At 42.2% G+C, this 25,254-nt stretch overlaps 1 protein-coding gene across 3 annotated transcripts in view; it reads left to right on the forward strand.

Annotated features, from left to right (window-relative positions):
- B4GALNT2 (beta-1,4-N-acetyl-galactosaminyltransferase 2 (SID blood group)) overlaps window positions 1–25,254 on the forward strand; it is a 99,648-nt gene that overhangs the window by 72,554 nt on the left and 1,840 nt on the right. For all 3 annotated transcript variants that reach the window (XM_010594350.3, XM_064271184.1, XM_023553615.2), the window contains 7 exons: window positions 11,981–12,087; window positions 15,121–15,158; window positions 17,662–17,842; window positions 18,718–18,804; window positions 23,444–23,631; window positions 24,534–24,674; window positions 25,020–25,239. In XM_010594350.3, the coding sequence (XP_010592652.2) occupies window positions 11,981–12,087; window positions 15,121–15,158; window positions 17,662–17,842; window positions 18,718–18,804; window positions 23,444–23,631; window positions 24,534–24,674; window positions 25,020–25,239 (962 nt within the window). The remainder of the gene's footprint in view (window positions 1–11,980; window positions 12,088–15,120; window positions 15,159–17,661; window positions 17,843–18,717; window positions 18,805–23,443; window positions 23,632–24,533; window positions 24,675–25,019; window positions 25,240–25,254) is intronic.

Raw genomic sequence — 25,254 nt, forward strand, 5'->3', positions numbered from 1 at the left:
TAATATCTGTCCCTTTGCAAAAATGTTTGCCAACACCTAGATCAAAATAATAATCCTCGCAATTTCGTATTTTTATATTTTCATCCAGTAGCGGTCCTGCTTGACTCATTGTGAGGGTCCAAATGACTATCCCCTACTTTCTATGAAATTGTTATTCCCTCAGTGAAGCACATTTCCCATTTAGCTTCATGTTTTCTTTTTTAAAAAAGTTTATATTTTTTATTATAAAAACAATTTGTTTATTACAGAAAATTTAGAAAGTACACTCAAAAAAAAAAACAAAAGAAAAATCACAATTACTCTTGGTTTCTCGTTATGTAGGGTTAATCATTACTGACAATTACATCCTTCTTGTCTTTTTTGTCCTTGGAAAACCTGGTCGCCTAGTGGTTAAAAGCTACATCTGCTAACCGAAAGGTTGGCAGTTAGAACACATCAGGTGCTCCTTGGAAACTCTACAGGGCAGTTCTGCTCTGTCCTATAGGGTCACTATGAGTCTGAATCGACTCGACGGCAACGGGTTTGGATTTTTTGTTTTTGTTTTTTTTTTCTAGCATAAAGAATAAAACCTCACCGTAATAGGAAAAGTGGTATACAAAAAATTTAGTCATGTAAAACTTGGGGTCCAGTTACTGTAGAGGTTAGTGACATGTCCACATCTAGCTGCATCCTCTGCTTTCAAGCAGCACAAGCCAAATCCCTCCAGGATCCACTGCAGCTTGGCACCCACTGGTGGCGGCAGTGTCCCCTTCAGTTAAAAATTCCATAGTGATCATTCTGGGTCCTAGAGCAAGCTAGGCTTGCAGAAAACAGCCATTCCAGTAGACATCTCATTGGTTGGCTCCATTTCATGGGCTTCAGATGAGTTAAAGTCCAAGAAGCTGGACTATATGAGGAAGAACACGTCATTAGGATTGGAGGAAGACTCATTAAGAACCTGCGTTATTCAGGTGATACAACCTTGCTTGCTGGAAGTGAAGAGGACTTTAAGTACTTACTGCTGAAGATCAAAGACTACAGACTTCAGTATGGATTACACTTCAGTATAAAGAAAACAAAAACCCTCACAGCTGGCCCAATAAGAAACAACATGATAAATGAGGAAAAGATTGAAGTTGTCAAAGATTTCATTTTACTTAGATCCACAATTGACACCCATGGAAGCAGGAGTCGAGAAATCAAAAACTGTATTGCACCAGGGAAAACTGCTGAAAAAGACCTCTTTAAAATGTTGAAAAGCAAAGATGTCACCTTGAAGACTAAGGTGCGCCTGACCCAAGCCACGGTGTTTTCAGTCGCCTCCTATGCATGTGAAAGCTGGACCATGAATAAAGAAGACTGAAGAAGAATTGACGCCTTTGAATTGTGGTGTTGGAGAAGAATATTGAATATACCACGGGCTGCCGAAAGAATGAACAAATCTGTCTTGGAAGAAGTACAACCAGAATGCTCCTTAGAAGCAAAGATGGCAAGAGTACATCCCACATACGTTGGACATGTCAGGAAGGATCAGTCCCTGGAGAAGGACATCATGCTTGGTAAAGTAGTGGGTCAGAGAAAAAGAGGAAGACCCTCAATGAGATAGATTGACACAGTGGCTGCAACAGTGGGCTTGAGTGTAACAACGATTGTGAGGATGGCGCAGGACTGGGCAGTGTTTCCTTCTGTTGTACGTAGGGTCACTATGAGTCGGAACCGACTTGATGACACCTAATGACAACAACATGTGAGTTAACAGGGATCAAGAAATTGGGGGATCTCCCCTGCTGCTTCTCTGCTTCCCAAGTCAGGGTTGTCTGCCAGGATTTACCTTCCCCTCAATGTCCTCAGGTGCTGTAAGTGGACAGATTATGTGGTTTTACTATATAAAATTGTTTTACATATATCAGATAATCCACCACTCATCTGTTGTCAATTTGCCATACTGTGGTGGCTTCCATGCTTCCCCCTTAATCCCCTTTCACAGTTACTGCTTCTACAATTGGTTTTTACAATCACAATTAACCCTGTTAACCACACTCACAACTAAATAATATAATTCCATCAGCATCTTCCCCCATTCTCTCTTCCCCAGACCCATCAGGAAAAGAGGAATCTATTCAGTGGGTCCTCCCTTTTTATACCTCTTGTTGAGTGTAAGCACACCCATCAAAGTGTGTAAGCCAGCTACCTCATGCCTTTATCCGCCCCATTTTAGATAACCGATGTTTACCTTGCCCATCCCTATCAAACCAGTGGAGCCCTGGTGATGCAGTTGTTAAGAGCTATGTCTACTAATCAAAAGGTTGGCAGTTTGAATCCACCAGCTGCTCCTTGGAAACCCTATGGGGCAGTTCTACTCTGTCCTATAGGGTCACTATGAGTCAGAATCGACCTGATGGCAATGGGTTTGTTTTTTTATCAAACCAGTACTCTGAGGAGACAAGCATGTTCCTTTGTCTTGAAGAATCTTCTGTTCTGGTTGGAACTTGGAGCATCTGCACCCATAAGCAAATTCCAGTCCAGAGTAAGCCGTCAAATTGCAGTAATCTATCCAAATCCTGGTGGCGTAGCGGTTAAGTGCTACGGCTGCTAACCAAGAGGTCGGCAGTTCGAATCCGCCAGGCGCTCCTTGGAAACTCTATCGGGCAGTTCTACTCTGTCCTGTACGGTCGCTATGAGTCAGAATTGACTCGATGGCAGTAGGTTTTGTGGGTTTTGGATCCCAGCTCATGGTGTCAAATATCTTTCTTTTCATTCGGTTGGGCTCTTGTCAGCTCATCTCTAACCATCCAAGCTAGGTCATAATGGGTACCATCCGTAGGCTCGAGAGTTCACACACACCTCCTGGCACTTCAGACCAGTCAGCCCCTTCTTTCTCTCTTATCCCTAAGCCCCATGAGCTAGGTCAGTGGCCACACCCATGAGCTCAGGAGTCCACACAACTCTCTGTACTTCTGACCAGCCAGTCCTTTCTCTCTCTCTCTCATCCATAGTCTTCATGGGCTAGGTCAATGGGTGCCAGTAGAACATGTTCAAACTCAGCCTGTCCTTTCATTGCTGCACCTCCCCCACTTCCATTTGTGAGTGGACCCAGGTGGGCACCACAGGCAAGTATACCAGGCTGTCTGCTTCTCACTCCCTTTAACTTCCAGTCCTGGAAAGGGGTTTTTCTGATGGGCACTGACTTTTCCTGTCTCACTGTGCTCAAAGGCAAACCACTTGCTTGCTCAAATTCAAAAAGCAAAACAGTCATTTTCCTTTTTTTTTTCCTGCAGATCCTTCCTTCAAATGCAAATCTCCTGTTCCCTCAGCAGTTCTAAGTGGTTGTGCATGTCTTTTCAAATGCAAATTTCCTGACTCTGAAGGATTCGGGGTGCAGCTCAGGTTTTCAACCTAAATCCCCAGCACAGGGCTACTGCATTGAAATGAAAGCCTGTGTTTCTTTCAGGCAAATCTTAGTTCTCCTTTTAGCAGATCCAATCAAGTATTGGCTGAAGCTGGAGTGTCAGGCTCTCTGTAATCTATAGTACCCAATATTCATTTCTATCATACATTTAGGTCTGTTTTACAACACTAGGTAGGAGAAATATTCATTATCCATAGTACATTCTAATAAGCAAATAATCCTCAACACAACCATCTTTAAAACATTCCAGTTTCATCTTTTCCACCCCTGAACTACCTTCCCATTCACATGCATACAGCCTGGGGCCTCTCCCTGGGTGGAATCAGTAGACCCTGCCTCCCTATCAGTCATCTTGTTTAATCAACCTGGCTTTTGCCCCAGGCCACTTCCGATGCAGCTTTTCTTCCCTCAGCTGCTGCATAACATCTCTTACTTTCCTTTCAGCCATTACAGGTAATAACAACCAAAGTAACCATATAAGATTCGAAAGTTTCACTTCCCACACCCCTTCATTCTTTCTCTTACGAAGTCCCATGCTTCCATGAGTCTGGAGCCATTGCAACAATTTCGGCTTTTGATGTCAACTGTAAAAATGGTGGGACAGTAGCATCTGATCTCTAACTTCACAAAGAGGAAGGAATAGCCAGATCAATAGCCCAAGGCTGATTGCTATGAGGCAGAGGTCAGACGTGACTCTACTCTCAAACTTTTATTTTTTTAACCAATTCTGACAACAGCAGTCCTTCCCAGGGCACTCTGCACTTCTCTACTTGGTTCAATAGTTTGTTGCAATGGCCACACAGAACTTGCAGACCATACTCACAGTTATGGGGTTTATTAAGGAAGTTATTGTTGTTATTGTGTGCTGCTGAGTCAATTCTGACTCGTAACAACCCTATAGGACAGAGTAGAACTGCCCCCTAGGGTTTCCAAGGGGCAGCTAGTGGATTTGAACTGCCGAACTTTTGGTTAGCAGCCTGAGCTCTTAACCACTTCGCCAGTGGGGCTTCACTGCTCCACTAAGGAAGTAACAGGTTACAATTCAGGTTCAGGAACCCTCAGGATACAGTTCTTCAATCAAGATAGTCTCTTTTCAGCCATGGCCACAGTCAGGCCTCTCTCTGGCCTTTGGCCCCTTGGCCTGGCCTCTGCTCTGCTGGGCAAGTGTTACAAAGCTCCTTTAGCTCTGCTGATAAGTACCCAGAGGCTCCCACTCCACCAGTAAGCCTCAGTCCAAAGGTGCTCAGCTCTAGGTCTGTGGGTCAGCAAACCTAGCTCCACCAAGTGTCTGGAGGCACCCTACTCTACCAGCAAGCCACCTACCCAAAGATGCTCAGCTTTCTCACTCCATGGGTCGGGAATCCCACAGTGTCTGCTGGTCTTCTGCCAGTCTCCTGCCAGTATCCTTCAGTTTCCTGCTGGTCTCCTGGTTCTGTTGCCACCGTTTCTCTACTGTTGTTTCGCACTGTCTCTGGTATTACAGCTGTCCCTCTCTGTCTTTCATGTTACAGCTCCTACTGTCTCTCTCTCAGTGTCTCCCTTTAAGCCTAGCAGGATGGCAAAACTGGCCAATCCCCTTGTTAGTGTTCCATACACCTCATTTTCATATTCCCATCCAGTCATTTGGTAGGACTTACAAAGACTATGGCTAGAAGGGCCATATTAAGTAATTCACTGCACTGTGCTAGGACAGTCTCCAAGAAGAACAAGACAAGAAAAATTACTATACTAGCACTCAAGACATATAAAGCTATAGTAATTTAGACCGTGTGGAATTGGCACCACAATAGACAAATAGACCAAGGGAACAGAATAGAGCCCAGTGGGACCCACGTGTATATGGACATTTAATTATAACAGTGGTGACATTGTAAAACAGTGGGCAATGGACAGTCATTTCAGTAAATGATATTGGGTCGATTGTATATGTATTTGGTAAAAATTGAAACTTGATCTCAACCTTGTACCATACACAAAAATCAATTTCAAGTGGGTTAGAGATCTAAATGCAAGAGATAAAACAATAAAGTTTCTGAAAGATAATATAAAATAATATCTTTATGACTTTGAGGAAGGGAAATATTATCTTACACAGGATATGAAAGATACTAACCATAAAGGCAATTTTTGACAAATTGATCAACATTAAAATTAAGAACTTTTGTTCATCAAAAAACACCATCAAAGAGTGAAAATGCAAGCCAAAGAGTGAACAGAAATATTTACAACACACATAACAACAAAGGACCTGTAAACAGAAAATATAAAGAACTCCTATGAATCACTGAGACAAAGACAGACAACCCAATAGAAGAATGGGCAAGAGATCTGAACAGGCACTTCAGAAAAGATGATAACCAAATGAAAGGGCACTCCACCTTATTAGTAATCAGGAGAATGAGAATTACAATGAGTTACCATTACACACTCACCAGAGTGATCTGAATAAAAAAGACTGACAATATCAAGTGTTAGTGAGCCTGTGGAGAAACTGGAACTCTCATACACTGTTGGTGGGAGTATAAAATGGTACAACCCTTTTGGAAAACTGTTTAGTTCTGTGTGCCAACACTGAAGATATGCATAGCCTTTGACCCAGAAATTATCCTAGGAACATATACCCAATAGAAATGCATATGCATGTGCAAGAATGCCCATGGCAGCATTATTTGCAATAGCAAAAAAATGGAGACAAAATATCCATAATAGTAGAATGGATAAATAAATCACGGTGTATTTATACAATGGAATACTATGCTGCAATAAAAATGTAAAGTAGAGCTATACACACACCAACACAAATGACTTTCACAAACCTAATATTGAACGAAAGAATGCATCCAATATTATTCAATTTTCATAAAGCTCAAAATCAGGTGTTAGAAGTTAGAAGACTGGTTGCTTTGGTGGAAAAGGGGTGTAAATAAAGTTGTGTTGGAACACAGCCATACCCATTAGTTTACTTATTATCTGTGACTTCAGAGGAAGTATGAAGGGGCTTGTAGGGTACTAATTACACCAGCGTATTTATTTGTGTTCCACCAGTGTATTTATTTGTGATGATTCACTCAGCTGTATATTTCTGATTTGTTCACTTTTCTTTTGCATATTTAAGGAGGAAGAAGTTAAAGCAGCTGACCTATGACCTATTCACTTCCTTTATGAGGGGGGAGATGTCCCCAAGGGAAAGCAAAGAAGGCTGGTGACATGGTCTAATGTCCTTGTCAACTGGCCCTTAAAGTAAATTAAAAAAAAATAGACTAATGATATTTACTAGGAGAAAGTGATGTTATCTACAGAATGCTGTTAGCAAGTTTTCTCCAGCTAAAGAAATCACACATAGTAATAACCAAGAACCTTTGGCTCCCTGGAGAATTTCTCACAAGCTATATAACTCTCTGGGGGTATAAAATGGAGATGTTCCATAACTTACATGCTTCCCACTGTGTGAGGTAATCCCGCAAAGCCTCATTTGGAGACCAGATCTATTATCCTGTGCCAGAGAGTGCATGTCTGATGTGGAAAGGAATGACTTGGGGGTCCACACAGGACATCCAAGACCTCAGTATGCTTTGTCTGTGCCTCTTAACTGCCTGTATCCTTGAAATTGTAGTAAGCCTTGATACTGTTCAAGATCTCTGATTCATTTGTCAATCTGATTCTGTCTGTTAGCTCCATATTATGCTCAATTAAAAAATAGTACATGAATAATGATTCTTTTATTTTTAAAAAAAAGTCTACTATAACCAGTTTTCTCTTGCTCCCTCACCGTTCTCATCCCTTCCTTATATGAATGTTCCCTTGCCAACACAGTAGAGGAAACTGCCATTATGAATTTGGTAGGTATTATTTTTTATACTGTTACATACACACACATAATCATATATACAAAATTTATGTGTATATATGTAAGATGGTAGGAGTAGTAGCATTAGAACGTGTCTAACTTCAGGAGGGATAATGCGAATCAAGATCAGTGCAAGGCTGATTACCTCCGCTGTTAAACTTTTTTTTTTTTACCAGTTCTGACACCAGCCATCCTTCCCATGGCAATCTCTACTTTACTTCTGGGTTCAATAATCTGTTGAAATGGTCACACAGAACTCACAGACCATACTTACAGTTAAGGGGTTTTTTAAGTTAGCAACAGGGTATAACTCAGGATCAAGATCAATAGGCAGGCAAAATCTGGAAGGCTCCCCTGAAGAGGGGAAAGTCCCTCCCTTCTTCAGTGCAGGACAGCTCTCTCAGCTCCTCTTGGATATGCAAGCTAGCAGGCCCTTCCCTCTGCCATTCAGGCCTCCTCTCGGCCCCTCTCAGGACAGGTTCTCTGCCCTTGTCCTCCCTGCCATTGGCCTCTCCACTGCTAACTGACCAAGCTCATAGCCAGTGTAGCAGTTTTGTTTGCTCTCTTAGCTGTGCTCCTAGCAGCAGGTTTCTGCTGTCACCACTAACTCTGCCACAAGGCTCCTTCTGGGCGTGTTGCCTCCAGCTCTGCACGGAGTGTCTTCCAGGCCTCACATTGTCTTCAATGTTATAGCTCTTGGCCTCTGTTATTGCTCTTTTAGGAGGTTCTTGCCTCTTCTTTATTTGCTTCTCTCTTCTTGCCTTTTCTCCCCTCCTGCTGCTTTCTTCCTTCTTCTGCCTGCCCACCTCTGTGGGGTTGGCTGTATATGTAAGCCAACTCCTTGTCACCTTCAAGGCATGGCATTCCCACCAGGGCCACGAACTGACCAATCCCCTCTTGGTAGGTGACAGACACTTCATTTGCTTAGTAGCCTATAGTTACTTCATTTGTATAGTCTACTGACCAGTTCCTGCAAGGTTCATACCAGTCACATGACAGGTGTCAGCCCAGGACCAGACAAAAAGTATCAAACTACAAGTTGTTTACAACTCGCTCAGGAAATGGCAATCGACTTGGACAAAAGTTAACAAACCCTCTGGGGTAGAAAACTAGGGCAAAGGTAACTCCTCAGGTCTTAGGGAGGAAATCCCTCAAACAATTTTTCCAAACAACCAAGGCAAAAGGCCGGATAAAGGAACTCATTTCACCACAGTATATATCTCTCTAAGCATATACTATTGGTTTTTGTGCGTATGCTTTTCCTGTAAATGGTACCACAAGAGCAAGTCATTCTGCTATTTGTTTTCTCATTCAATGATATGTTCTTAAGAGCTAGCTATACATCCAGTTCATTCTTCTGAATTGCTATGCGGTTATGAATATAAATACACTGCATTTTATTTAGTCCCCTATTAAAAAGTATTTAGATTATTTGAAATTTATCATTATTACAAATGATAAATGAACATCCTTATACATGTCTTGAGGAACCCTGGCAGTGCAGTGCTTAAGGAACTCAGTTGTTAACCAAAAGATCAGCAGTTTGTACCTACCAGTCACTTCGACGGAGAAAGATGTGGCAGTCAGCTTCTGTAAAGATTTACAGCCTTGGAAACCTTGAGGGGTTGCCGTGAGTTGGAATCAACTCGATGGCAGTGGGTTTGGTTTTTTGAGTTATACATGTCTTATTGTTTATACATGCAAGCATTTCTTCCCTTACTTAGTATTTGACTTTTTAGATCATCCCTTTAAACCAACTCATAGCTACTCTATAGGACAGAGTAGAGCTGCTCCCACAGGGTTTCCAAGGCTGTAATCTTCACAGAAATGGATTGCTACATCTTTCTCCCTCAGAGCGGCTGTTGGGTTCAAAGCATTGACTTTTCTGTTAGCAGCTGAGTGCTTAACCACTGCATCAGAAGGGCTCCTTTAGTAGACCTCAGGATATGCTTATTTTCACTTTTGGTACATGCTGCCAAATATCCCTCAAGAAGGCCAAATTGATTTACACTTTCATGAAGAGTGGGTAAGTGTAGTACCTTATGTATCACCTACCTAACCAACAGGCACTGTCATGAAATTTTAAAACTTTAATGGAAAAGGTATTTCATTATTTTTAAATTTTGCATTTCCTTGATCGATGTTAGGCTCAGCATTTTTCATGTTTATTAGCAATTTGTATTTCCTCTTCTATTATTTGCCTGTTTACATATGTCATTTTCTATTTTAAAAATTTGTCTTTTTCATATTCCCATGAATATCCACTACCCAAAAACCCATTGCTGTCCAGTCAATTCCAGCTCATAGCCACCCTATACAGTAATCTAATCTTTCTTCAAGGATATCTCAATAATTTCCTTGGTTAAGCTGGATTCCTGAAGGCAGCATTTCAACCATATTACCTTAGTCCCTTGCAGAATCAATCCCACTAGGTGTGTTACGTGCTTGCCATTTTCTGAAAGTTGTTACACAAAAATGAAAAACCTATGTAAAATAGTCACTGCATTTGCTCTAAAAATGTTGGGACAACCACCACGCACATATCAAGTTTCTTATGATGTAATTTATTTTTTAGTTCATTGCTAGGAAAAGTTTTACTTCTCTTTAGGAATTGGTCTGTTTCCTCCTTTAGATAATAAGAACGGTGTATTGTTGTTAGGTGCCTTCGAATCAGTTCCAACTCATAGCGACCCTATGTGCAAAAGAACAAAACCCTGCCCGGCTCTGCGGCATCTTCACAATCGTTGTTATACTTTGAGCCCATTGTTGCAGCCACTGTGCTGATCCATCTGGTTGAGGGTCTTCCTCTTTTTCATGGCCCTTTACCGAGCATGATATCCTTCTCCAGGGACAGATCCCTCCTGATAATGTGTCCAAAGTACATGAGACAAAGTCTCACAATTCTTGCTTCTAAGGAGGATTCTGATTGTACTTCTTCCCAGACGGGTTTGTTTGTTCTTTTGGCAGTTCATGGTATATTCAATATTCTTCGCCAGCACCACCACTCAAAGGCATCAATTCTTCAGTCTTCCTTATTCATTGTCCAGCTTTCACATGAACGTGAGGCGACTGAAAACACCATGGCTTGACTTGGGCACACCTTAGTCTTTAAGGTGACGTCTTTGCTTTTTAACACTTTAAAGAGGTCTTCTGCAGCAGATTTGCCCGATGTAACGCGTCTTTTGATTTCTTGAATCCTGCTTCCATGGGTGTTGATTGTGGATCCAAGTAAACTGAAATCCTTGAGAACTTCAAGAACAGTGTATTAATTGTAAATCACTTTATCTGGAAGTTCAGATGTACCTTTGGTGTTCAGCTACTGCTCCTAGGCCTGATTATTTCCTTTCTGCTCCTTCATCTTCTTTTAAATTTGTGTTTTATTGTGGTAAAATATATGTAACATAAAATTTGCAATTTCAACTATTTTTAAGTGTGCAATTCAATGGCATTAATTATGTCCACGATGTTGTGCAACCACCATGACTTCTATTTCCTCAACTTTTTTTTATTACCTCAAACAGAAACTCTGTATCCCTTAAATAATAACTTCTGCTTTTTCCCTCCCTCAGCTCCTGGTAGCCTTCGGTCTTTATGAATTTGCCTATTCTAGATATTTCAAGTAAGTGTAATAATACAATATTTGTCCTTTTGCCTGACTTATTTCACTCAGCGTAGTATTTTCAAAGTTCATCCATGTTATAACATGTATCAGAAATTCATTTCTCTTTATGGCTGAATAATATTCCATTGTATGGATAGACTGCATTTTGTTTATCCGTTAATCTATTGAGGGATACTCGGGCTTTTTTCACCTTTTGACTATTGTGAATAGTGCTACAATGAACATTGGTGTACACATATCTGTTTGAGTTCCTGCTTTCAAGTCTTTTTATATACCTGAGAATGGAAATGCTAAGTCATGTGGTAGCTCTATTTCACTTTTTGAGGAGCTGCAAAAGTGTTTTCCACGGTGGCTGCACCATTTTACAATTCCACCAGCAAAGCACGAGGGTTCCAATTTCTCTACATTCTCCCCAGTATGGTTATTTTCCATTTATTTGATAATAACCACCCTAGTAGGTGTGAAGTTGTCTCTCATTGTGGTTTTTTTTTTAATTGTACTTTAGATGAAGGTTTACAGAGCAAATTAGTTTCTGATTAAAAAATTAATACACATATTGTTTTCTGACATTGGTTGCCAACCCCACAACATGGCAACACATTCCCCTTCTCGACCTTGGATTCCCCATTACCAACTTTCCTGTTCCCTCCTGCCTTCTTGTTCTTGCCCCTGGGCTGGTGTGCCCATTTAGTCTTGTTTTGTTTATGGGCCTATCTAATCTTTGGCTGAAGGGTAAACCCCAGGAGTGACTTCAGTACTGAGTTAAAAGGGCATCAGGGGCCATACTCTCAAGGTTCTCATTGTGGTTTTGATTTGCATTTCTCTAATGACTAATGGCACTGAACATCTTTTCATGTGTTTATTGGCCCCTCTCTTCTTTTTTTGCTGGTGCTGATTTTTACTTTTTATGTACTTTGTCATGAGCTGCCTTAGTACCTTTATGGAATTAGAGGTTGAAGTAGGGGAAATGGGAATAAAGGAAGTGGAAAGGGAAGGGAGGGGAGGCAGGGGCAATGTGTTTTCACTTTCTCCTTATCGGCAGGTCAAGGCTCTGTACCACTTCAAGAACTACCCAGGGCCTGGCACCAGGGCGGCTGCTAACGTGGTGTTTGTTTCCCTGCAGAGAAGGGCTGCCCCGCCCACCGCCCTTGCTGGCTCAGCCCAACCTTCCCTTTGGGTACCCTGTCCACGGGGTGGAGGTGATGCCCCTGCACACAGTTCCCATCCCAGGTAGGTACATTCCCATCCTGGGAGAGCCGAGGCAGCCTTCTTATTCCTTCTTAGTCAGGTATTTTCTTTCAGGGCAAAAGGATGGAGCTGAAGGCAGCAATCATTCATGAGCACCTGCTGCATCCAGCACAATGCAAGAAGCTTGACATGGTCTCATTGAATGTTAACCCCACTGTTTCCACAACTGGGAATTTCCCTTAGTAGCTACGACCTCCCTGTTGTTCCGAGATAACATAGAAAAGGACAGAAATCTGTGTACCTCAAAAAATGCTAGGACATAATTGGCTTTTTATTGTCACCTAGCGTAATGGGAGCCAGCAAAGTGCAAGCCTATCTCCAGAGAGTGCATTCTGAAAAGAATATTTACATCAGCTGACACTCCTCTCCATGGTGCAGTTGTACACACTGCTCTAGTTCAGCATCACCTCCCATATCAAAGGGTGGCACAAATAGTTAAGCACTTGGCTACTAACAGAAAAGTTGACATTCAAATCCACTCAGAGGTACCTCAGCGAGAGGCCTGAAAAATCAGCCGTGAAAACCCTGTGGAGCGCAGTTCTAGTCTGACACACACAGGGTCACCATGAGTCGAAATCGATTCTATAACAACTCGTTTGTTTTTTGTTTGTTTGTTTCCCATATCAAAGGGAAGTAGAATATTATCAGGAAAGACAGACCAGAGGTGTTAGCTCACAGATATAAATGTCTCCCCTCCAATTTTGAGAGGGGGAACTCTGGGGACCCGTTCAGTGAACTCTTTTTCTGCTGTGAGCTCACGGCATCTTGAGACAAACGGCCCCGCCATGGGCCAGAAAAGACCCAGGAGGGTCTGGGCAGTGGTGACGCCTGGGGCTCTGACATACTTCCTGGATCTAGCTGAGCTCTGTTCAGGTCCAGCATCAGTGATCAAGACAGACACCCAAATTACACAAACCCACACGTGAGATGGGGTGAAGATGAGCGTGCGTGCCCTGAGACAGGCAGGGATGCAGGATGTCAATGGATAGCCCTACCTACAGAGAAGGAAATCCAAGTGTCAGAGCTGTGGCTGGGCCATTCCAGACAGGGGACAGAAGGTAGAAGGAAGCTGGGTGAGCCTGGCAGGGGCGTCACTAGGATTGATGTCACCCAGTACAGTAACTCGTGGTGTCACCCCCCCATGCTAATTACCACACTATTGTAGCTAAAACACCAGAAAATTTGACAAAATCAGTGACTATAAAAACACACACAGCAATGGAAAACAATAGCGTGTGCTTGTAGCAGGTGCAGCCAAAATCACGTGATTCAAAGCGTCGTTGTTTTGGGTAATAATGACAGCTCTGACCACCAGTGCATTCAAAGGTTCAAAAAGTAAATTAGCACAGAGTTTTAGCCTTGTAGGTATATTGATACATGTAAGCTGTGCTTACAAAAAAATTTTTGGTGTTATACTAACTACGGGGATTTAAAAAAAAAAAATTTTTATTGTGCTTTAAGTGAAAGTTCACAAATCAAGTCAGTCTCTCACATATAAACTTGTATACACCTTACTACATACTCCCACTTACTCTCCCCCTAATGAGTCAGCCCGCTCCCTCTTTCCAGTCTCTCCTTTCGTGACCATTTTGCCAGTTTCTAACCCCCTCTGCCCTCCCATCTCCCCTCCAGACGGGAGATGCCAACATAGTCTCAAGGGTCCACCTGATGCAAGCAGCTCACTCCTCATCAGCATCTGTTTCCAACCCATTGCCCAGTCCAATCCATGTTTGATGAGTTGGCTTCAGGAATGGTTCCTGTCCTGGGCCAACAGAAGGTTTGGGGACCGTGACCGCCGGGATTCTTCTAGTCTTAGACCATTAAGTCTGGTCTTTTTATGAGAATTTGGGGTCTGCATCCCACTGTTCTCCTGCTCCCTCAGGGGTTCTCTGTTATGTTCCCTGACAGGGCAGTCATTGGTTTTGGCCGGGCACCATCTAGTTCTTCTGCTTTCAGGATGATGTAGTGTCTAGTTCATGTAGCCCTTTCTGTCTCTTGGGCTCATAGTTATCGTGTGACCTTGGTGTTCTTCATTCTCCTTTGATCCAGGTGGGTTGAGACTCGATGCATCTTTGATGGCCGCTTGCTAGTGTTTAAGACCCCAGATGCCACACTTCAAAGTGGGATGCAAAATGTTTTCTTAATAGAATTTATTTTACCAATTGACTTAGATGTCCCCTGAAGCCAAAGTCCCCAAACCCTTGCCCCTGCTCTGCTGACCTTTGAAGCATTCAGTTTATTCAGGAAACTTCTTTGCTTTTGGTCCAGTCCAGTTGTGCTGACCTCCCCTACAGGGATATTTTATAAAAAATAATAAATTCCCGCTGAAACACTGCACAAAAATTTTATAGACAATCATTTTGGTGTCACCTTCTCTGACAGTGTCACCTGGTGCAGTTTGCACCCCCCACACCCTCCTAGTGTTGCCACTGGAGCCTGGCTCGCTTTGGTTCCACTCTGAGCATCCTTCCTTTTAAGCTGACCTCACACTTACAACAACCCCGTGAGGTATATATTACTTTGCCATTTTCACAGAAGGTGATAGTTTAGCAGGTTATCTATAGGCCACAAAAGGAGTATGTATTTGAATTAGAACTTAAATTAGTCATATTGTAAGAACAAAGATATGCTCTAAAGTAAATACACTTGGAGTGAGTTGTTAGTGTTTTTGAATAGCCAGTTTTAAATGATTTGCCATTTTGGATGATTCATTATTTATCCATTGCCTGCTTCCTTTGGTAGCAGAGAGTGAATTCATAGCACCCATCTGAAGCTGAGGATGGGAATCAGAGGTTTTTGGACCATTGGGGCTTGGGAAGGACTATGGAAGACATCTAATGGAACCCTAGGGAGAGGGGATGTGTGAGCAAGCACTCTGGTTAGGAGGTGACACTTGAAGGGACTCTCGAAGGATGAGTAGGAGTTAACCAGGTAGGTGAGAGGATCAAGGATCCCATGGCATCCTCTCAGAAGGTGGTTTTTTTTTTTTTTTCTCTTTTTCCCTGTGTCCTCCAGGTCTCCAGTTTGAAGGGCCAGATGCCTCCCTCTATGAGGTAAGAGTCCCCTTCCTAGCCCCTCTTTCATTAGGTTCCAAAGATGAGGTTATTATGTAAAAATTGATATTATGTGAAAATGGAGGATGACTACATCAGATTATAAAATATTATATGGGACACATATGTCTTTCTGGACCCAAGAGGTGAAAAAGGTAGGTGGGTACTCTATGTCCTAATGGTCATAAAAGACTTACTGCCAGACGTACGTCATTATACTGCAAAATAGTCAGGTAGTAAATTTTTTACTATTGTAAATCCAAAATGTTGGATAACAAGATAGTCAATAAGTGAGTAGTAGGCGTATTTGGAAACTATCAGCATATACACAGCATTTAAAGCCCTGGGAATGGATGAAATACCCTAGCATGAAGGTGTTGAGTAAGAAGGGAAAGTGCCCAGCACTAAGCCCTGAAAAATTCCATTTGGGGGTTGGATAGAGAAGGAGGAGAGGTGTGCAAAGAGAAGACAAAGGGAGAAGTTGGCAGAATAAGAAGAAATCTAGAAGAATGGTGCCCTACAAGCAAAGAATACTAGTGGTTTGAGAAGCCCCACCCTTGAAGTTGAAGCTGAAGAAAATTAGAACAAGTTCATGAGAGCCAAAGTACAACCTTGAGTATATCCTACCTGAATTTAGAGACCATCTCAAGAATAGATTTGATGCGTTGAACACTGAAGACCAAAGACCAGACAAGTTGTGGAATGACATCAAGGACATCATGCATGAAGAAAGTAAGAGGTAATTAAAAAGACAGGAAAGAAAGAAAAGACCAAAATGGATGTCAGAAGAGACTCTGAAACTTGGTCTTGAATGTCGAGTAGCTAAAGCAAGTGGAGGAAATGATGAAATAAAAGAGCTAAACAGAAGATTTCAAAGGGAGGCTCAAGGAGACAAAGTAAAGTATCATAATGGCATGTGCAAAGACCTGGAGGTAGAAAACCAAAAGGGAAGAACACATCAGTATTTTTCAAGATGAAAGAACTGAAGAAAAAATTCAAGCCTGGAGTTGCAGGGAGCATGAAAAGACGGAAGGAATACACGGAGTCACTGTACCAAAAAGAATTGGTTCATCCATTTCAGGAGGTAGCATATGGTCAAGAACCTATGGTACTGAAGGAAGAAGTCAAAGCTGCACTGAAGATATTGGCGAAAAACAAGGCCCCAGGAATAGATGGAATATCAATTGAAATGTTTCAACAAAGGGATGCAGCGCTAGAAGTGCTCATTTGCCTATGTCAAGAAATTTGGAAGACAGCTACCTGGCCAACTGACTGAAAGAGATCCATATCTATGCCTATTCCAAAGAAAGGTGATCCAACAGAATGCAGAAATTATCGAACAATATCATTAATATCACACACAAGTAAAACTTTGCTGAAGATCATTCAAAAACAGCTGCAGCAGTACATCAACAGCAAACTGCCAGAAATTCAAGCCAGATTCAGAAGATGTGGAATGAGGGATATCATTGCTGATGTCAAATGGATCTTGGCTGAAAGCAAAGAATACCAGAAAGATGTTTACTTGTGTTTTATTGGCTATGCAAAGGCACTGGACTGTATGGATCATAATAAATTATGGATAACATTGCGAAGAGTGGGAATTGCAGAACACTTAATTGTGCTCATGCAGAACCTGTACATAGACCAAGAAGCAGTCATTCAAACAGAATAAGCAGATACTGAGTGGTTTAAAATCAGGAAAGGTGTGCGTCAGGGTTGTATCCTTTCACCATACTTATTCAATCTGTATGCTGAGCAAATAATCCGAGAAGCTGGACTATATGAAGAAGAACGTGGTATCAGGATTGGAGGAAGACTCATTAACAGCCTGTGTTATGCAGATGACACGATCTTGCTGAAAATGAAGAGGACTTAAAGCACTTATTGAAGAAGATCAAATATGTCATCTTGATGACTGAGCTGCACCTGACCCAAGCCATGGTGTTTTCAGTTGCCTCATATGCATGTGAAAGCTAGAGAATGAAAAAGGAAGACCTAAGAAGAATTGATGCCTTTGAATAATGGTGTTGGTGAAGATTGTTGAATATACCATGGACTGCCAAAAGAAAAAAAACAAATCTGTATTTGTCAGAATGCTCCTTGGAAGCAATAATTTGGTCTCACATATTTTGGCCATGTTACCAGGAGGGATCAGTCCCTGGAGAAGGACATCTTGCTTGGTAAAGTAGAGGGTCATCGAAAAAGAGGATGACCCTCAGTGAGGTGGCTGAGTGGCTGCAACAATGGGCTCAAGCATAACAATGATTGTGAGAATGGTACAGGACCATGCAATGTTTCATTCTGTTGTACATAGGGTTGCCATGAGCTGGAACTGACTGGAGGGCACCTGACAACAACCACTCTTGGAACACCGTATCTGATGCTTCTCCTCTCACCTGTGTGTTCTGTCCCTGCTGGCCATCCTCGGTATGTGCCTTTTCTGAAGGACAGACATTTTCTGGCCCCTGCATTTAAAATCTTTCTACCTCATCCTCTTTAGGTCACCCTGACAGCTTCTCTGGGGACACTGAACACACTTGCTGACACTCCAGACAATGTGGTGCAGGGCAGAGGCCAGAAGCAGCTGTTCATTTCAACCAGTAGCCGGGTGCTTTTGAATTTCATCCTCCAGCATGTGACTTACACCAGCACAGTGTACCAGCACCACAAGGTGGACACAGGTGAGATCCTGTCTTTGGGTTGCAAAATGCTTAGGGAACCAGAAAACAGCAACGGGCCATCTCGAAGTCTTCCTCCTCCAGGAAACCTACTTGTATTTAAACTTCTCCCCTTGCTCCTGTCTCTAATCCCAGACACCTAACTTCCCAATTGTTGTACCCAATACTTGAGTCCCTGGGTGGTACAAGCAAAGAGTGCTAGTGGTGCAGTGGTTAAGCGCCTGGCTGCTAACCGAAAGGTGGTTTGAACCCACCAACCACTCCATTGGAGAAAGATGTAGCAGTCTGCTTCCATAAAGATTACAGCCTTAGAAACCCTGTGGGACAGTTCTACTCCTAGGGGGTCACTATGAGTCGAAATCCACTCAATGGCAACGTGTGGGTGGTGCAGTTTGGCTAACTGAAATCTTCACAGCCACTTTGAAAGAAAGTCCTAGTGATCTGCTTCCAAAGAATCTTCCACTGAAAACCCTGTGGAGCACAGTTCTACTCTGAAACACATGGGGTCGCCATGAGCCGGAATGGATTTGACAGAAACTGATTTGATTTATTTCAGATAGTAAACAGCAAACTCAGAACTTAATTCAGATCCTCTGACTCCAAGCTCAGTGCTCACTCCACTCCACCAGATTTTCCTAGGGAAAAAAAAATGTGGGTGTAGGAGGCATTCAGCAGATTGCCCCAGGGACACACAGCAAATCAGGAGCCAGAATGAGATTAGAGTCTAATCCACAGACTCTCTGGGCCCCTCAATCTCATTCCAGCCAGGACTTTATCTACCAAACCTTCACTCCTCCGTCAAGTCAGCCTCCTGGGGCAGTATGGAAGGTGATCCAGGTTTGATGACGCCCAGACTCTGATCTCCTTTCTCTTTCCAGTGAGTCTGGAGTCTGAGTCCTCGGTGGCCAAGTTTCCAGTGACTATCCGCCACCCTATCATCCCCAAATTACATGATCCTGGACCAGGTAAGGCCCTTGTTCCTGGAGCTCCATGGTGGGACCCTGTAGAGCTGTTGGTGAAATTCAGAAGGGATCATCTCAGAGATGAAGGGGTGAGAGTTGTTAAAAATATCAGTTCTGATATGATTGCTAAACTGACAAGCTTTGGAGGGAAAAAAAGTTCTAGGACACACTCCCCCAATATTGCTTAATTATACTTATATGGTTTATGCTTGTTTTTGAAAAAAAAACTAATGAATTAAAACATTTTAATAAAGAATTGTAAGAAAAACAGAGTGGTACTGGAGCATGAATAGATATATATCAATGAAATCAAATTGAAAATCCAGAAATAGATCCAATACATGTTGGAACTTCACTGTGATAAAGGTACTGTCCAAATCAGGGTGGGAGGCGGGGGCAGATAGAGAAAGCTAGATTAATCAAGAAATCACATGAGATAATCATGTGGGGTGTCCCAACGCCATTTATTGCATAGCCCATCCGTTTCCTCCTCCCTGGCTTATCTTGCCACTTCCGTCACATACCAAGTTCCCATTTTTGCAGGGGTCTGAATTTGGGCTTTGTTAGAGTCCATAGATCTGTTTGTGTACCCTTGGACTAATCCCATAATGTTTTAATTACCCAGGCTTTATGACAGATTTTGATATCTGGTGGGGACAAATCCTATCTCACTATGTACTTTGCAAAATTTTCTTAAATCTTTTTGGTCTCTTTCTTTGCCACCAGAATTTTAGGATCAGCTTGTTAAGATCCTCTAAAATCCCTTAAGATTTTGATTGGAACTGCATTGAATTTATAGACTAATTAGAGATGAATCGACAACTTTATAAAATTGAATATTCCCCAGCCATGAATCTTGTGGAAACCTTGGTCACGTAGTGGTTAAGAGCTACGGCTGCTAACCAAAAGGTCGGCAGTTCGAATCCACCAGGCACTCATTGGAAACCCAAGGGGCAGTTCTACTCTGTCCTGTAGGGTCACTATGAGTCAGAATAGACTTGATGGCAACAGGTTTTTTGGTATGAATCTTGTATACCTCTCTATATGTTTTGGTCTCTTTTTAGTTTCCTCAATAATTTTTTTTTTTTTTTGGTAATTTTATTTGTAAAGGATTTGCACATATTTTACTGGATTTAGTCTCAGGTACCTTATATTTTTATTGTTATTGCGAATTGGATCTTTTCTTCCACATTAGTGAGAAACCTGTGAGACATGGAACTCAATGGGACTGCCTTGTTTTTCTGGGTCTCACAAATTTTCTGCCTTTGACAGGGTACAGTCTTACCACTTTTCTGTCACTCGTTTTAGCGGAAAATATTTTAGGTTTCCTTCTCTGACAGGTTTCTGCCTTACACAGGTTCCAGCTTTCACAGGTTTTACTGCAATTGGTTATAGTTGGTATATAGGAATATGGGTGCTTTTTGAGTGTTGCACTTATAAACAGCACTTTGCTGGGCTCATTTATCAATGGTTACTATTTTTTAACATACAGAATTTCTTAGGCAAATAATGATAATTTTTGTCTCTTCCCTTCCAATTCTTATAATTTGTTTCTTTTTCTTACTGCATTGGCTGGAACCTCCGGTACAGCACTTCGTAGTAGCGGTTATAGTAGGCAGTTTTGCTTGTTCCTGGCTTTAATAAGCATATTCTAATGTTTCACCATTAATGTTTGCTGCCTAGAAGTGCTGTAGATGTGTTAGGGTAAAAAAGTTTCTTTCTTTGCTTCTATTTCTATTGCTAATAATTTCTTTCTATTTCTACTTTCTCTTTTCTATTTCTTTGCTAAGAGTTTGTATTATAAATGTGTATTGAATTTTATCAGATAATGTACCTGCTTCTATTGAATAATTTTTCTCCTTTAATTGGGTTCATGTGGTGATTTACAGTGGTAGATTTTCTGCTATTGAAATATCCTTGCATTTCTAGATAAACCATCTTATGATGCATTATTTGATTAAAAGAGGAATTAAATTTGCTAGTATTTTATTTATCCTTGTTTCTGTATTTAAAATTGAGATTACCTTTTCCTGTAATATCCTTGCCCAGCGTTGTTATCACTATTGTACAAGTCTCATAAAATGACTTAGGTACTTTTCCCTTTTTTACTATTTCCTGAAATGGATTGTAATGGTAGGAATTGTATGTCCCTTGGTTGTCTGGGTTGGAGGCTTGTTAAAACTTATGTGGTCCTTGTTTCTTCTTTCTTGTCCAAGTGGGAGACTAGAAGTGAGAATGTGAATAGAAGGAGCAAGAGAAAGGGGAAAAAAATTTTTAAACATGAACTCCATGTCTTTAATGGTTATTGATCTATATGTACATTAAGTCAATTTTAGAAATGTTTCTATAAAATTATTTATTTGACCTAAATTTTCTAATTTATTATCATAAAGTTTTTCATAGCATTCTCTTATGCTTTAAAAAAATTTTTAATACATCTAAAGTTATGCCCCTTTTTGGTTCTTAACATTTATCTTCAATAATTTTGTTATTTTAATATCCAAATATTCTTGTTCCGTTTATGCCTGTTTTCATTTCATATTTTCTCTTTTGCATGTATGTGATTCTTTTATGTATCTAATGAAAGATCTCCAGCATTCTTGTTTTAAACCATTTTCGGATTCCTCTATTATTTTCCATCTATTATCTGGAGTGGGTTCATCTGCACGTGGTAGATTTGCTAGCTGTTGCTCTTCATACTAGTTTTTTAAAATGTTTTGGAATACTCAACTCATCCTGAGTAAGCAGCATTTGTTTTCTTCTCTCTTGCTTGCTCACTTACTTTTGCTGTCAGCTGACTCCTTCCCACCTCATAGCTTTAGAGTTGCTGCTACCCTCAGTATTCTCGGATGCTGAATCTACCATTTTATACTGGACTTTTGGGGTTCCTGTCCCATGGTGATATTGGAGTTATTGAAGATCCAGTTGTTGGGCCTGAGGGTGGCTTGGCACAGGCCCTGGCTGTGAAGTGGTGTCAACTGTGCTTGCACTTAGGGCTGTGTGCAGATATGATAGCTATTTGGGGGCTCTTTGCATAGCGGGGAATGTGTGGCAGAAGATGGAGGGAGTGCAGCCTTGCACCAGTCCATGGTTTCTAACAAAGACCCAACTCTGCACCCACATACCTGATGAGACACTTATCTCCTGTTACCCCTCTGAATCAGCCTCCCAGCCTCTTGTGCCTGCTTCTGACGCCAGAATACAGCAAGCCAAAGCTTCAACTCTGCTTGCTGCTTATTTCCTTTTCTGGGAGAAATGTATTCTATTTTGGGGCATGGCTATATCTTTATATTTTTATGTTTTATAACTGTCATTGTATGTATTTGGAAAAGAAAGAAATCTCAAAGCAGAAGTTCCAGCTCCAGCTGGCCAGAAGTCCCCCACCTTGACCATGTTGTATGGTAATTCATCCCCGTTTCTCTCTTAACTATAATAAAAGAACCAAACACTTTGTTCAGTGACCTAAGAAAAGAGAGGAAGGAGAGGATTCATTTGGCAAGATCTTGAACACAACTTATTTGATTCTTTTCCCCTCCCTCCCTCAGACTCAGGAGGAGTTGTGGTTATGGGGCAACACGTATTAAAAAGGGAGTTCTGGAATGACTTCTGATTTCTGTCATTCCGAAAAATTGGTTCTGCAGTGAGATTATGGAGCACTCAGTCACAAACCATAGGTAAGGTGTGGCTTTCAGAATCTGTTGGCTCCAGCTGACCACATAATCACCCAAGCTTCACACAGGCTCCATTAGTGACTGGGGCTCCACAAAAGGTGGCTGAATCCCAAACACGCACCAGCAGTTCCAGGTATTTCATCATGGGGTCTTTTCCAAAGAAAAGCTGTTCTTTCCCCAACCTTTTATACAAGTCACATGCATTAAGATGGACAATCTGATCCGGATCTTCCGGTCTCCAAGTAGACTGATTTCCAACCACGTCTTCCTGGGGATAAAGACCAGATAGATTTCTCCCTAGGAGGTGCAGGTGATGGCAGGGGCAGATCTCAAGTCCTTTAGAACTTTCTCCTCTTCTTGGGCCTTGTGACGCTCAGGTTTGAACCCCTTGATGGACAAAGCCCTGCCTGTCCCAACTCCTACTATTAAAATGAAAGCAAAATGGAAGCAATGTGCCGACAGACTCATGTAAAATGAAACATTCAAATAGACAGGAGGAAAATGTCACAGAATCAGGGAAGGGAACTTCAGGAGATAACAACATAAAATTTCAATCAGTGGGGTACATCTTAAATATATTGATTTTCTAATCCAACTAACAAACTCTTATTAAGCACCTACAAGGAGGGAGTCCTGGTGATGCAGTGGTTAAAATCACTCGGCTGCTAACTGAAAGATCGGCAGTTTGAACGCAACAGCCACTCCGAAGGAGAAACGTGTGCTGGTCGGCTCCTGTAAAGAGTACAGCCTTGGAAACCCTATGGGGCAATTCTACCCTGTCCTATAGGGCCAATAGGAATTGGAATCGACTCAATGGCAATGGGTTTGGTTTGGTGGGGTTGGTGTATTAGGGGCATGAGGCCCACAAACTCTGAAATGTTGTAGCATAAAGAAGCTATCAGACCAAAACAAGTCAAGACAGTGAAGTTTCCTGCAAGACAGACTCTGACATCCACCCCTTTCTTGCCCAGAGAGAAAGCTCAAAGACCTGGTGACCATTGCCACCAAGACTTTCCTCCGCCCCCATAAGCTGATGACCCTGCTCCACAGTATACGCGAGTATTACCCAGACTTGACTGTGATTGTGGCTGATGACGGCAAGGAACCCCTGAAGATTAACGATAACCACGTGGAGTATTATACCATGCCGTTTGGGAAGGTACATTCCTCCAAGAGTAGGACACATCTGGGTCCCAGGACAAGCGGGTCACAGAGTCAGGTCTTATCCTGGGTGGGGTCGCTTCAGCTCTTTCCCCAAAAGGCAGGGTTTTGGAGCTGGAGGTAGTGAGGCGCCCCTCTGAGTCTCCGGATTCACAGACAAATCAGGTCACCCTCAAATTTCTGCATTAATGGGGTGGTTAATTCAGGCTTCTCTCGTATTTGCTGTTTAGAAATTGATTGGGGTCCTAGTAAGTGACTTGAGGTATCTGACATTCTAAGTTTCCTGACAAATCAGATCCAGCAGCACAGAAATCTTGCATCCCTGTGACTCCACCCAAGCTGAAGCTGGGGAGTATTTCTCTCTCTCTCTCTCCCTGCCTCCCTCCATTCCTCCTTACATTTTTTCCTTCTCTTCGTATCTCTTCCTCCCTTCGTTTTACTCTCTCACACACACACACCTTCCTTCAAGGAAACAGGAGGAAATGGATAAACATATCAGAGGGCTCACCCCAACATCTTCCAGGCAACATAAAGGGAGATGGAAGGAGAGCCACAGGAATGATGTCAGTTGAGAAAGGACTTAAATCAATTCATATTGGCCATAAAGGCAAGGACTTTCTAGCCTTTCTTTGTCTCTGTCTTTTTTCCAGAGAGTCACTGTCCCTTCTTCCAGATTTCCATTGAGAAATGGATTCCTTTAACCCAGTGCTTCTCAACCTCACTGAACACTGGGATCACATGGGAGCTTTAAAAAGTCCTGATGCTTCCATCGCCCCCCATAGATGTAATTTAATGGGCCTGGGCGCAGCCCCGGTGTTGGGAATTCTGAAAGCTCCTCAGGTGATTCTAATATGTAGCCAGGGCTGGTAAGTACTGATCTAACCTCATTCCCATCTACAGGGTTGGTTTGCTGGTAGGAACCTGGCCATATCTCAGGTCACCACCAAATACGTTCTCTGGGTGGACGATGACTTTCTCTTCATCAACAAGACCAAGATCGAGGTGCTGGTGGATATCCTGGAAAAAACAGAACTAGACGTGGTAAGGGAAATTTTCTGCAATAGGCAGAAAATAAAAATCCAAAGGACTCACTAGTATGGTGAAAGCTGCGGCTGCAACAGCAAAAAGAGAGTAACTGAGGGATAATTTGAATGGTAGGTACAGAAAGGGTGTAATTCTCACTACGCAGTGCTGTCGAGTCGATTCTGACTCATAGCGACCGTATAGGGCGGAGTAGAACTGCCCCATAGAGTAAGTTATAATAAGAATTATAAGTAATTCTTATTATAACTTATTATAACTAAGGTACAGTCCAGCCTTTCTGGAAGAGGCAAGAGAATATTGAGTCTGCATTCTCTAACGTGGATTTCTCTACCCACCGGGTAGGTAGGCGGCAGTGTGTTTGGAAATGTGTTCCAGTTTAAGCTGTTGCTGGAACAGAGTAAGAATGGGGATTGTATTCATCGGAGACCAGGATTTTTCCAGCGCTTGGATGGCTTCCCCAACTGCATGGTGACAAGTGGCGTTGTCAACTTCTTCCTGGCCCACACTGAGCAACTCCAAAGAGTTGGCTTTGATCCCCGCCTGCAACGAGTGGCTCACTCAGGTGAGTTTGGAAGAG

Source organism: Loxodonta africana, chromosome 18 (genome assembly GCF_030014295.1).
Source record: "Loxodonta africana isolate mLoxAfr1 chromosome 18, mLoxAfr1.hap2, whole genome shotgun sequence".
In the NCBI taxonomy this organism is placed as follows: Eukaryota; Metazoa; Chordata; class Mammalia; order Proboscidea; family Elephantidae; genus Loxodonta; species Loxodonta africana.